General features: G+C 35.0%; 1 protein-coding gene across 1 annotated transcript in view; it reads right to left on the bottom strand.

Moving 5' to 3' along the window:
• The window catches only part of LOC123538468 (WW domain-containing adapter protein with coiled-coil-like), a 31,989-nt gene extending 19,765 nt beyond the window's left edge, over positions 1 to 12,224 (bottom strand). The window contains exons 1-7 of the mRNA XM_045322600.2: positions 12,049 to 12,224; positions 11,850 to 11,883; positions 9,721 to 9,877; positions 8,464 to 8,588; positions 7,137 to 7,264; positions 6,429 to 6,496; positions 5,486 to 5,797 (exon numbers count right to left, since the gene is read on the bottom strand). Of these exons, the coding sequence (XP_045178535.1) occupies positions 5,486 to 5,797; positions 6,429 to 6,496; positions 7,137 to 7,264; positions 8,464 to 8,588; positions 9,721 to 9,877; positions 11,850 to 11,883; positions 12,049 to 12,089 (865 nt within the window). The 5' untranslated portion in view covers positions 12,090 to 12,224. The remainder of the gene's footprint in view (positions 1 to 5,485; positions 5,798 to 6,428; positions 6,497 to 7,136; positions 7,265 to 8,463; positions 8,589 to 9,720; positions 9,878 to 11,849; positions 11,884 to 12,048) is intronic.
• Between the last annotated feature and the right edge of the window lie 1,204 nt (positions 12,225 to 13,428).

Genomic DNA, 13,428 nt, shown 5'->3' with positions numbered 1-13,428 from the left:
AGAAATTTAATGAAATTCTACCAAATGGTAAGTTTGTTATGTACAAATATGTGGATTTTTATACAATTAAAGGGCAATAACTCTTAATTTACAAATAAATCCAAATGAAATTATGTGTACACAACCACATTATGGTGATCTAAATTCTGTTTAAGTTTCATAGTTCTAGGTCAAATATATCAAAAGTTATGATGCAGAAATTGCCATATTTATAGTACCCTATATAGTTAACACTAGAAACTTCTAAGGGCCAATATCTAACAGTGTCAATCAATAATATTGTAAGCTGCCGCCATTTTGAAAATTTTCAATCTCGGCGTGTAAAAAGCCGATAAACTTAACGAGAGCATGATTTTATGCAACAGTATATTATTCTTTCATTTTATTAAAGATTACTTCAAAAATTATTTCAATTACCATAATTACGGTCAATTTCTGTAAATGAACGGCTCGGGTACTGTGGATAAAAAATTATTTCACGGACGTCAGAACTGCCGTACAAAATATTGTAAAAAGATCGCCATTAACTACGAGTTTGGTATTATTTTCGAAAAAAATAATAAATAAAAATAATTAAATGTATAAATCTGAACAAGTTGGTGCAAAAGTCGGGCATTATAAAAGTACGAGAATCAAAACATTAATGAAAATTTTCACGCCGTTTTGATCGTGCACCTGTTAAATTTACGAATTTCGGACATGTAAATTTCGGATAAAAATTTAAAGGCGACTTTTTCATAGCTAAGTTTATACTTTATTTAGAAATTCATGAAAATGATAATGCAAGAATCAATTTCCTTAAATAATTACTGTTTAAAAGTTACAGCTAGACCCACAGAAAGTGGATATATAGGCAGGAAACTGAATGCTATGCCGATTCTTCTCCTTAAATTTCTCAACTTCAGTGTTCACGAAAGACCCTGAAAATTCACAGGACAGTCGGTCTGGTAAACATGATTTTTTTACAGGACCGGATAATATTTTACCAGACCGAATTCTTTTTAATAAATTTGATATCTGATCTTTAAAACTGGTATTTATATATAGTCTATATAGACAGCATTACACAAATTACATCCTTTAAGTTTATTTCCACTTATTAATTGAAACAGATTTCAGACATTAAGTTTTCAGGCTGTAAAAAGTCTCCCTGTACTTGGATTCAGTGTTGTTATATTTTCTGGTCCTTTGGGATCATGGAGTCCATTCAACATATGTGTAATAGATCTAGAGTCCCGCTTAACCGTTGCTAGGGGGCGTGAGAGATGTTGAACATTTCATTACCTCTCGCGAACAGACTCAGTCAAAACGAGTCTGTTGTTATTCTTCTTGGTTGCATTCTTTGCTTCCAAAGGATCTTTTAGTAATTTTACAGATTTTATTCATATTCATTTGCTATATCATCGCTGCTTTTTACCCCACAAGTCTATTGTTTGCACCGAGGCACGTTGATGTTGACATATAAAGAGAAAGATGACCTCGGAATTTCTGGAAATTCCCGTCTGGTTCCCGCGTACATAAATCGAGTACCATCCACGATTAGTACGCATCCAATGATAACGCGCGTTCTTAGAATTGTCGTGACGTCGTGAGGGGTTTCCACTGTTTCTATTTTAAGTACCAATGAAACAAGCGCTTACTAAAATATAGTTTGACATCAATTTCTCGAGATTCCATTTTACAATTTAATGATGAAAGTCGAACTTTCGCGAAATCGTGGAGGACTTTCTTCTTATTTTATCATATTGACCTGCAATTTTTATCGGACACTCGGTCTTGTGAACTTGATATATCATGCCGGACCGGATCAAAATTTACCGGAAATGTCCGACGGTCCGACGGCTTTCGCGACCTCTGCAACTTCTCCCTAAATTCTGTGGAGGGAGAAGTCACTTCTCCCTAAAATTTTGACCTAGGCTGATCCCTGCTGCTGGTCCTCCCTATCAAGTTTTATGATCCTAGGCCCAAGCATTCTCAAGTTATTGCCCGGAAATGGTTTAAATGTTCCGGGTCACTTTGACCTTGACCTTTGACCTACTAACCTCAAAATCAATAGGGGTTATATGCTAGTCTTTATCAACCTCCCTATCTACTTGCATGATCCTTGACCCAAGCATTCTTGAGTTATCATCCAGAAATCGTTTAACTGTTCCGGGTCGACCTTTGACCTACTGACCTCAAAATCAATAGGGATCATCTGCTGGTCATGACCAACCTCCCTATCAACTTTCATCAATCTGACTAAAGTACATATCCTATTACGCTACGCATAGGATCTGAGAACGACCTATTCATTGCCTCGTTCTGACGACCCTTTCGCTAGCCAATCAGAGCCTAACTTACAACATCTTGCAAATCTACCTGTAGCCTTGACTTTTGATATTTATAATTCTTATGTCATAATGTATCAGATAGCCGGTTAGCTCAGTCGGTAGGCCACTTGCTTTGTAAGCGAGGGGTCCCGGGTTCGAGCCCTGGAATGACTGCACATTTTTCTTACTCTTTGACATTCGAACAAGTCGTCTGATTGGATAAAATAAAAATAGCAATACTGGAAATCCAAAATATACAGAAGACGAATGTGAATGGGTCGTTCTCAGATCTTCGTTTAGAAGATCAAGTACTTTAGTCAGATTGCAACTTTCATGATCCTAGACGCAAGCGTTCCGAGTTATCATCTGGAAACCATTTAACTGTTCTGGGTCACTGTGACCTTGACTTTTGATCTAATGGCCTCAAAATCAATAGGGACCATCTGCCAGTCATGATCAATCTCCCTATCAGCTTTCATGATCCTAGTCCCAAACGTCCTTGAGTTATCATCCAGAAACCGTTTAACTGTTCCAGGTCACTGTGACCTTGACCTTTGACAGACTGACCTCAAAATCAATAGGGGTCTTCTGCTGGTCATGACCAACCTCCCTATCAACTTTAATGATCCTAGGCTCAAGTGTTCTTGAGTTATCATCCGGAAACCAATTGATCTACATACCGACCGACCGACCTTCCAATACCTGCAAAACAATATACCCCTCCTTCTTCAAAGGGAGGCATAATCAAACCATAAATGAAGTCTCTATTTATATGGCTGCAAAAGCCAGAATTGCAAATTTAGCCTTTTAAGGAGCCATAACTCTGGAACCAATGATGGGATCTGGCCAGTTTTCAAATGGAATTAGGAAATTATGCCAACACAAGTTGTGTGCAAGTTTGATTAAAATCGATTGCAAAATGTGGTCTCTATCGTGTTCACAAGAAATTGTGGACGAACGACAATGGGCGATCACAAAAGCTAACCTTGTCACTACCTGAAAGGCGAGCTTAAAAAAATTGTAAAAGAACCATCTGCATTTTTTATCAATAACTGGTGAACACTTGGCCCTTGGGCTATCATAATTCATAGAATGACTGCCTGTGTTAAGTGGATAACCCTACTGTTCCATAAAGATACAGTGACCTTGACCTGAACTTGCCTGAAAAAGGTTTCTGATCATAGACCCAAATATTTGGTTGGGTGAGGGTTGTCTGTTCATAATGGTCCAGGTCGCTGCACAGGACCTCTAGTCTGAAACTGTTTTCAGTTAATATGTCTACACCAGTCAAACTTCATAAAGTTTGTCTAAGGTCTCAACATAGCCAGTCTCATTTGAGCACTAACTTTAAACAGATCTATCATGAGAATTCTAGTACCATTGCAATGCATCAGAAGAAGCCATTCATTGTACTTGGTCTCAACATCTGCATACCATCCAAAAGGCCAGGACAATGAGTGAAACACCTTGTGACATGTTAATACAGTCTGAAGAACTGTATGATCACTGTTACCATCAAAAGCAAACCCTTAAGACCTATGTACTGTGCAGACAACTTAAAATCCGTTTACTAATACTAAAACATGTAAAAGGTAGTTCTGCACATCTGATTAATTGGAAGTGAACATCACCTACCTAGAAAAGCTAAAAATAATGCCTAGCAGCCATTATACAGGTAGTCTAAATGCCTACCGTGTAAAAGCATATTTACAGCAAACCAAAACTGGAAGTTGTAGAAATGAAAATTGTAAAAATCTTTATAGTTCTAACATTCTTTCTTTTTTTTTGGCAATTTGCAAGCAAGCCTGCTTATATTCAAACCTTGCACTCTGGACATATTTTCTACCTTCTTTTTTTCTTTGATTGGGTTTAACGTCACTACGACACAACTATAGGTCATATGGCAATTTTCCAGCTTTATTGATGAACACCCCAGGTGCCCCTCCGTGCATTATTTCATCATGGGCATGCACCTCGGTATAACCACCTTCTTTCCGTAAGCCAACTCAAAAGTCCCGACTGAGACTTGAACCCACATAGGTGAGGGACAAGTGATTTTCCTACCTGGGAAAATGTCACCAAAAGCGTGACACACTTCTAACAGAGAAATTACCCTATATTTTTTACTAGCTGAATTTCCTTTGGATAGAATGATGTCTCAAAAAAATATGGTATCACAAATCATACAGCTCACTACAGAACAATAGCTGTTACAAATGTGCCGAACTACCTTCTAAAGATATTCTCAAACAAGAGCTGTCAGTTGACAGCGCGCTCAACTATTCTCAGTGCTTGATAGTATAATATAAGCTATGAGTAAAACTTAAACATTACAATAAGCATATTCTAAGTCGAAAAGGGGCCATAATTCAGTCAAAATGCTTGATAGAGTTGCCTCCTCCTTTTTACAGACTGGGGTCATGATGGTAAACAAGTATCAAAGCAATGGACTTCGAAAATATTTGGGGTGGTACGTAAACTTTAACATTTGTGTGACGCTCACGCCGGGGCGAGTAGGATAGCTCCCCTATACTTCGGATAGTCCAGCTAAAAACTTAAGACTTTCTGCTTTCGCAAGATTAAATGAATGTGTGTGTGTGTGTGTGTTCAGGTTAAACGACTTTTTCAACAATTTTTCAGTCATATAAACGACGGTGCTGCCTCACTGGAATATCACGCCACAGACATGTGGCATGATACCTCAACCAGTCACATTATACGGACACTGAGCTAACGAGTCCTAGCAATATCCCCTTAAAGCTGAACACCAAGCGAGGAAGCTTCTAGTACCATTTTTTACGTCTTTGGTATGACAAGGACGGGGATCGAACCCACGACCTCCCGCACTCGAAGCGCAGTTGATAGTGAAATCAGTATTTTAAACAATATACATGTAGTTCTCTTAAAGTATATGAATATTGTACAACAAAATATCAATCTGTTGGTTTAAAATCCCTAAAACTCATTTATATTAAATAGTAACTTAACTTAATACTGGACTCTTCAAATCAACAAAGCAAGCATGAAATTTAAAACCAACCCTACTCACCATAGTCTTAATCCTCTTCAATAAATCCTCATTTTACAATGTAATCCACATTTATCACTTTCAACAACACTGATTTTTCTTATACAAGAGCCACATCAAGGGCTCTTAACCTTTTAAAACTCACCGTTTCTCGAAGTCTGTCTCGCCAACGTCCGTGAACTTTCACTGTCTCTTCGACTCCGACTAGAGTTAGAAGAATTTGGATAATCGTTAGTTGAACCATCGTCACTACGTCTATGTATATCTTTCGTATCGGATGAGTATAGCTGTTTGTTTGCACGCATTTCCGCTTGCAGTTTGGACTGACTTTGTTGCAGTTTTTCAAACAAGTACATTTTGTCCGGCTTTGGGTTGCCATCGGCAACCATGTGCCGCAAGTCACCCAAGTGTTTTTCACGTTTTTCAATGCCACCACTAGAGTGTCTATTTTTAACATCTGCAATGAATATATATGTGAAATTCCAAAATTCAGCTTGCTGAAAATTTTTCATGTAATAAGTATTGGAGACTTTTGAGATTTAAACTTTTAAGTTTACTTTTACAATTTTTGCTTTTTAATTAGCTGTAAATTTGTACAAAATAACGCTTATGTCCGATTTATATTCAAGGTTGCACTGTTTGCGAATATAAACAAAATATTACACACACAAAAGGCATTGGGGAAAATGTCCTCATAAATTGTCTAATTGAGACTTTTGGTAATATACTTTGTTAAATCTTTCGTAAATTAGGATGGCATTTTAACAATTGTTCAAAACTTTACAAAAGAATTGCAGCAAAACAGTAAAATGTTTACAATTATTTGGGAATTTTAAGTACATAATCAACAAAAAAAAATGTTCTTTCCTATTCTGAGACTGCCTTCTTTGGAAAGATAATTTTTAAGGCCTAAATATTTGACTGTTGACACACTTCTGACAAACATGTATTTAAAAAACCTTAAGTTCTAAAGAGAAATATTAATGCAAGTGTTGTATAAAGGGAAGAAACAAACTATGACATGACAAAAGAAAACTTTCAGACTTCATCCATTAAGCCAATACCTGAACCACTGATAGAATGTATACCTTTAGAGTTGTGTTTTTCACTATTGGTTCTTGAATCAGTTGAATGTCTGTCTGGTCGTACGGCCGATCTGAAATAATACATTAAGTATTCAACAATAAAATTAACAATATGAAAGTCAATACACTTTACAACCTAGTTTATACATGGGAGAGTTGTATCTTAAACTCTGATCACTAACTGAATTATTTCATACTATGATTTAGAATAATCATGATTAATCTATTCATATTTTACTGCTTATATACATGCACAAATAGAAAAGAAACATTTATGAAACAGTAAATAAATTTTTTAGCAAGGGGTTGGCTCCCCAAATTCTTACAAAGTTAGTGATCGGCCCTCCCCCTCAAGATTTCTAATTTACCTCTGGATTTGTTTATAATGTTCACTTTTATTCAGTTTTTATTCTCTATTCAGCTGGGTTGTATGTATGACAGATAAATATTTGCTTAGTTCTAGATTCAATAGAATCAGACAAAGTCTAGCATCTGGGTAGAACCACCCTCCTTCCAGAAGCAAACCCGATGGATTCACCCATTTCAAAAATCCAGCACCTAACCAAACTTGAACCCACAGCTGTGAGGGGCAACAGATTTAGCAACAGCTATAACCATAGTCTCATTCGAATTGTGTATATACTTGCAACTGCTGCAAACAAGATTTTCATACCAAATGCTTCATATATCAAAGATCAACTAAAAACTTACGAGTCATTCCACTCCCTAGGTCTTTCCCACTGAGACACTTCTGTCTTGATATTATAATAGTACTTCTTCCCTGTGGAACTAAGGTGTTCTGACCAATCTCCACATGAACGTATTGCAGATTTTTGCACCTGTTTTAAAAATAGCATCAATACATCATACATAATTTACCTTTACAATATAATGCCACTTCTGTGTTAAAGGAGTATTTTAAAATGAAACTTACCTGACTAGGCTTGTCCTCTAAATTCCATAATAGTACTGTCAAATGATATAATTCTGAGAATGCAGAATAATGTTGTTTTGGCCACAACAGCCACTTTATGGAAATACAAATTTTGGATGTCAATCTAACAAGATAAAATGAATGTGAATTTTACTTCCTTGTTGGCAATATTAATTTCCTAGATTGACATACTGTAACCACTAAATCTGCAAAAATTAGTCTACCTCCATTCATTCTGTGTCCAGGACAATAAATTCTGACATTAACAATTTCACAGCAAATAATTCTTTTTATGCACTGCCCAGAAATACTAACTAGTGTTTATCTTGTGAAAATCTTACATAACTAGCTTACAATATAGCTAACCTTGAAGATTAATTAGTAAACCACATATTAGATTGCAAAATGGGATGAAAAAATACTCAAGTTACAGGGTTTTTTTTCAGCCCTTTTTATAGCCGTTATTCGGCTATATTCCCAATGCCAAAAAGTATGTATTTTTTCCCAAAATTAATGCAAAAATTCCCAATCTACATTCTGCAAAAAATTTCATCAAAATTGCACAAAATTGACCAAGTTATGGACAATTTCGTAATGGAAGTATGTTAAAGATGTTCTACAATGTGAAACAAGTGTATGAGAAAGAGTTTATACACATCTTTACTATATCCTATGGGACTAAATATTTCCCAATTTGGAACGTTTATGCGTCAAAATCTCCAATTCTGGGGGTATAGGCTATGTTCCCAAATTAGCTAGAAAAAACCCTGAGTTATCCAGAATTTTCAGTACTCCAAATGGAATTTCAGGGATGATTGCTGGAGTTAGCAAGGATGCTTGAGACATTTACGCTCAAACACGCTGTGTTCCACTGGACAAGCTTCAAAACATCAAAAGATTTGGCAAAATTTGTTCTTCATATATACCTCTAATTGCTCAATCTAATACAAGTCCAATTTAGATTAAATCTTTAGAGCACAGACACTTTTCTACTTAGAAATGTACTCTACTTTGTTAAAATCCTTCCTTAAACCTAGAATGTACTCTACTTCATTAAAATCCTTCCTTCAACCTATCTGGATACGATATACGAATCCTACATACCTCTGTTTTATCTCTGGAATTTGTAGCACTCCTGGAGGACTGCCTGTCATGGTTTCCACCGTTAGTATTATTACTTCCTCCTGCATAGTTATGGTTGGCTTTCTTCCCAGGGGAATTTTCATTTCCTTAAGAATGATAAACAGATTGTGTTAATTTATACCTTCGTTATAATTCAAGTTGACATATATTTGTACCTCAACAGCAGACAACTTTTCACTAATTTTCACAAATAGAGGAACACTCGTATGAAACAAGGACTATCACCCCTGGATCTGTTGTAACGGCAATGCATTCATCTAGGCAGAAACACCACAAATGTACACTTACCAGAGTCGTCTCTTCCTTTTAGAAATTCTACTTAAATCACATCATGTGCTTAATGTGTTATACAGTAAAAAAATCAAATACATGGAAATACTATAGAAAAAAATTCTCCAACTCAAAAAAGTATTTTGTACAGAACATTTATTCATTTATTTTGATGGGTTTAAAATCGCACCGACACAATTATAGGTCATATGGCAACATTCCAGCTTTGATGGTGGAGGAGTTACCAAATCCACATCCATAAAGTCAGGAAAGGGATCAGTTCTGCACTTTATGGCAGCAATCAGAAACTTACATTATGTTGCAGCTTAAGCAGTACCTGCTGTTTCAGGCTTAATACAAGAACTTTACCATACCAATCTGTTTGGATTTTCCATTAATTTTACACATTTTAACAGGTATAATGATAGTGTTCGATCATAGATTGATGGATAAAAAACAACAGCAAGCACTCTTATATACACACAATAATTTGCAGAAGTTTGTGCTTTCATTTCAATGTTTGTATGTGAATAACATTTAATGTTAGTAACAAGCACTGCCTTCTCCATAATTTCCAGAAACTAATACTGTAATAGTTTCCTCTTTCTGGAAGGGGATCACTTCACACTGAATCATTAAAAATAATATTTACCTTAAACAGTTTCTGAATTTGTGGGATGAAGGACAGGCAGTTTTATTACTTTTTCAAATCAAGCAGATATATTCTGCTGTAATCAATATATATCAATATAGCTAGTGTTGTAAACTGTTTCAATAGAACAAGCAATAATCAACCCAACATGCCAACAGGATTTCCAACCTTTACCATAGCTTGCAGTAAAGTTTTCATTTCTTAAATTTGTCCAGCATAATATTACAACCTGAAACACATTCTATCTTAAGAGCACAGTTACAGCAAAGACTGAAAATGTGAAAACCTTCACATACCCCTTTCATATTTCTCCTTATTTCTCTCAATATATGAAGATTTGTTGATATATCTGGGACTATCACGAGATGAGGGGCTGTCTCTCCCTGGTGAGCGCCGTCGTTCATATCGGTCGCTATGGTTACTGTAACCGGTCTTTGATGGGTACTGGGAGGACTGAAAACATTTTTAGAAATATCTGTAAATATGTCTTTCAATAAAGTTACTGCTCTTTCATAGTTACTGTCTGAATCTACTCTTGGACATAGTAATGAAATGATTTTATAAAGGTATAAATTCATTAAAACAACCGTAAAACCAATCACTACATATGTACCTTATACCAAATGTTTCTGCCAGAGTTGCTATATATTTCATTGCTCAGACACTTCTCCCAAATTTTCTTGAAATCTATAATTAACCGAGTTACATCAAAGACAGAAGCAGTGGCACAATATCTATGAGTAGACTAATAGTACTGAATGATGCTAAATGAAAAGTAATTTCAAAGGACACACAGACAAAATTCCATATTTCACAACTGGGCCAGTTCAGCAATACAGAACTTTTGATAACGAAATGTTATGTTAAAATTGTTTCGTCTTGAACATAAATTTGCTAATCATTTCATAATTAATAATCAAAATAATATTCTAAAACATCACAGACTTAAATACAATGCCAATACCAACTCAGAGATGAAATTACGTACATGAGAATTAAAATAAATCCACGCGAGATATATGAAGATGAGTTTTAGCTGTTATCGTCAACGAAATGAAAATCATGTTTTTACAGACTGAATTAATATTACATGTGAACAGTTGCAAATTTGGCAACAATGTTTTTCGTATAAATAAATCTGTAAATACTGTAGAAGTGTAAAAAGTCACACAAATGATCTGTAAAAGCTGTGATAGAAGCCATGTCACCAAAGAAACAGGCAACATTTACCAGCAATAATCTTCTAAATGAATCAACGAAATTAATGCATGCAGGAACTTTATTTCAGTTTGTAATTAATTACTTCGCGCCAAGTTACTTTGATAGATATGAAAAGAACAAATAAAAATTAGAGGAATCTGCAATAGCCAACATCACAATAGTTTTTGCAATTATGCAAGTTTAATTTAGAGTATCACTGTTTGAAAAGAAACGTAAATTTATTACTAAAAATTTAAGATTTATATTTTGAAATTTATTCATTGAGTAATAGGTGCAGATTTTTTGTCCCTTTCATAGCATGAGCTCCACAGAGGCTTACAGTAAACATGTAAATGCTTTTAGGAATGAATGTTAAACGTTTACTGGTAAATCTAGTTGCAAATCTGTTTGTTTTCACATCATGTTAAATAACTATGTTATTTTATAGCATTAATACAATCTAGTCCAAGTAATTTGACATCAGAACTGATTCGGAGATATTTTCGTGATAGGACAGAATCTGTCTCTTTATGTTAGAAACCAATAAAGATCTTTTCAGTGGTGAAAATAGATTTAGGTAAAAGCACGATCAGGCAATATACTTAAATGTGATCGTAAAACAAAAAAAAAACTGAATCATTTTATGGTGTAAATTTAACAGTAAAACACATTAAAAAAGCGTAAACACTATGTTTTATTCAGCTACCTCGCTGTTTTTACATGTCCGCCATTACACTCAGTATAGCCGACAGTGGGGTTGGTCGTTATCGATCGAACACGCGAAACGGAGCGGAGCCATGTAAAATGTGTGTAAACTTTAGAGTGTGTCTTTTAAAACAGTGACAAACTCATGTTTTGCCGTTTATTCACAAAACTATCAATTGAATGGAAGAAAAAAATGGAGTAGAATCATCATGAAAGGTTCACCACAGAAAAGGTCCTTCTATGTCATAAAATGTGCTTTTTCGTCTACGCTCTTAAGCCAAAAAAAGAGCTGGACAATTGTAATTGCGTATCACAAACACAGCTGTCAGCGGTACAGGCCGTGCTCAGTGAAAAGCATGAAAAAACAATCTTTTTTTTTTTTTTTTCAAATGTATTTCAAAACAATTTAGTCTGCTTCTTCATGCAGAACCATGTCTGTAAACGTTTCAATCAGCATTTTCTACAACCCCTCCCATGTCAAGCAAGCAATCTGTGCTCTCTGCCCCAAACAGCTGTATACCTGGTATGACTGGGCCTCTCGCTTGTCAGGATACCTGCAATGAGACAGAATAAACTACAAGAACAATGTTAGAAATATGTATCAAAGCTATATAGCGTAGTAACTACGTTTAAAATGTAACAAAAAATGTGAAATTGACAACAAAAATGGCGGCTTACTTTTGCTACATTGGGAAAAGGGATTTTTAACAGATTCTTACCCATCATCGATTCTGGGGAGTTTCCTTGCATGCATTACCATTAATGCATTCGTTTGGGATTGATTTAACGCAATTTTGCGCTAAAATGGGACAATTCTGGATTGAAATTTGTGACTGTTAGCAGTTCTGGGTCAGTTCAGTCGACGCCATATTCTATCCGGGCACTTGTTTCGGTCGTGAATTTCCGGTACTAACCGTTCCTTTATTATTTTTGTAAAACACACAAATAAAATTTTTCTCTCATATAAATTAGAATTTATTTTTAATTAAATTGGCTTATATATCACATGAAAGTTAAAATGTATTGACTTTTATAATAATGTTTAATCAAGGTCACTTTCATTCTAAAAATAGAACAAGGACAAAATGATATCACTGTGAAGTGATGCACACGTGAAATCCTTTCGTTACGCTCAACATTTAATTGCATGTAGTTCGAAGCCATTGTTAATATGACTATCCAGTGATTTCTGTGTCCATTTTTCATTTTTCCCGCGTTTATGATCCAAATGCTTCAAATAACTAATTTGTCATACTATTTGATTTTTAATATTTTCTCACGCCTGTCATTTCCCCTTTAACTGTTATTATTTTGCTTGTGTGTTTTTTTTTGTTTATATCTAAGACCATTTACAAGTCACTTTTTTCTAACTTATTTGACCATGCCATCGTTTGCTCTCGTTGGCATTAAAGGGAAAGGCAACGTTGTTCTAATGTTAATTTTGTCAGTTGGGATTTCTTAAATCATTTAAACAAGTGAAAGAATTTTCAAAATCGGAGTAAAAATGAGAAAGTTATGAGCATTTAAATATTTGGTCAAATTGGTGGCCATTTTGTTTCCATGTCAACAAAAAACAAAATGGCGGATTTAATAAATTTTTAGATACACATTTGAACTGCATTTACTTATTACTGTAAAATAATTCTCTACCTTTTCCAGCTAAAATGAAAGAAATTATCATGTTTTACACCTTGCACTCAAGAAACATATGAAAATTAAGTCTTTTAAGGAGGTAGGTTACCTTGTTACAAGGGTAAATTCAAATTAGTTGAACCGCAGCATCTTTTTGTATTTCGTGTAATATGAAGTTTTAACTGCTAAAATCTCAGTTTCGTTTGTCTCTGTCCCTTCAAGTTCAATTTTTATCCAGGTTTGAAAAACATGACCCTCCAAAGGTATTTCATATTGAAAGAAGAAGGAAAATACGGATATTTAACACTTTTCAGTGTATTTTAGTTTCACTGATATCCGTAGAAGTCAGCATAATCTATAATTTTACTAATATGCACGTTAGCTTTCTAATATAAGCTTAAAATGTATATGTCGCGGGGCTCGTGTTTCCATGGTAACGCATTTTCTCTCATTTTTAAACAACAATG

The sequence above is a fragment of the Mercenaria mercenaria genome, chromosome 18 (assembly GCF_021730395.1).
Source record: "Mercenaria mercenaria strain notata chromosome 18, MADL_Memer_1, whole genome shotgun sequence".
In the NCBI taxonomy this organism is placed as follows: Eukaryota; Metazoa; Mollusca; class Bivalvia; order Venerida; family Veneridae; genus Mercenaria; species Mercenaria mercenaria.
The sequence above is the reverse complement of the archived record's forward strand: the minus strand, read 5'-3'. Positions and strand labels throughout refer to the sequence as shown.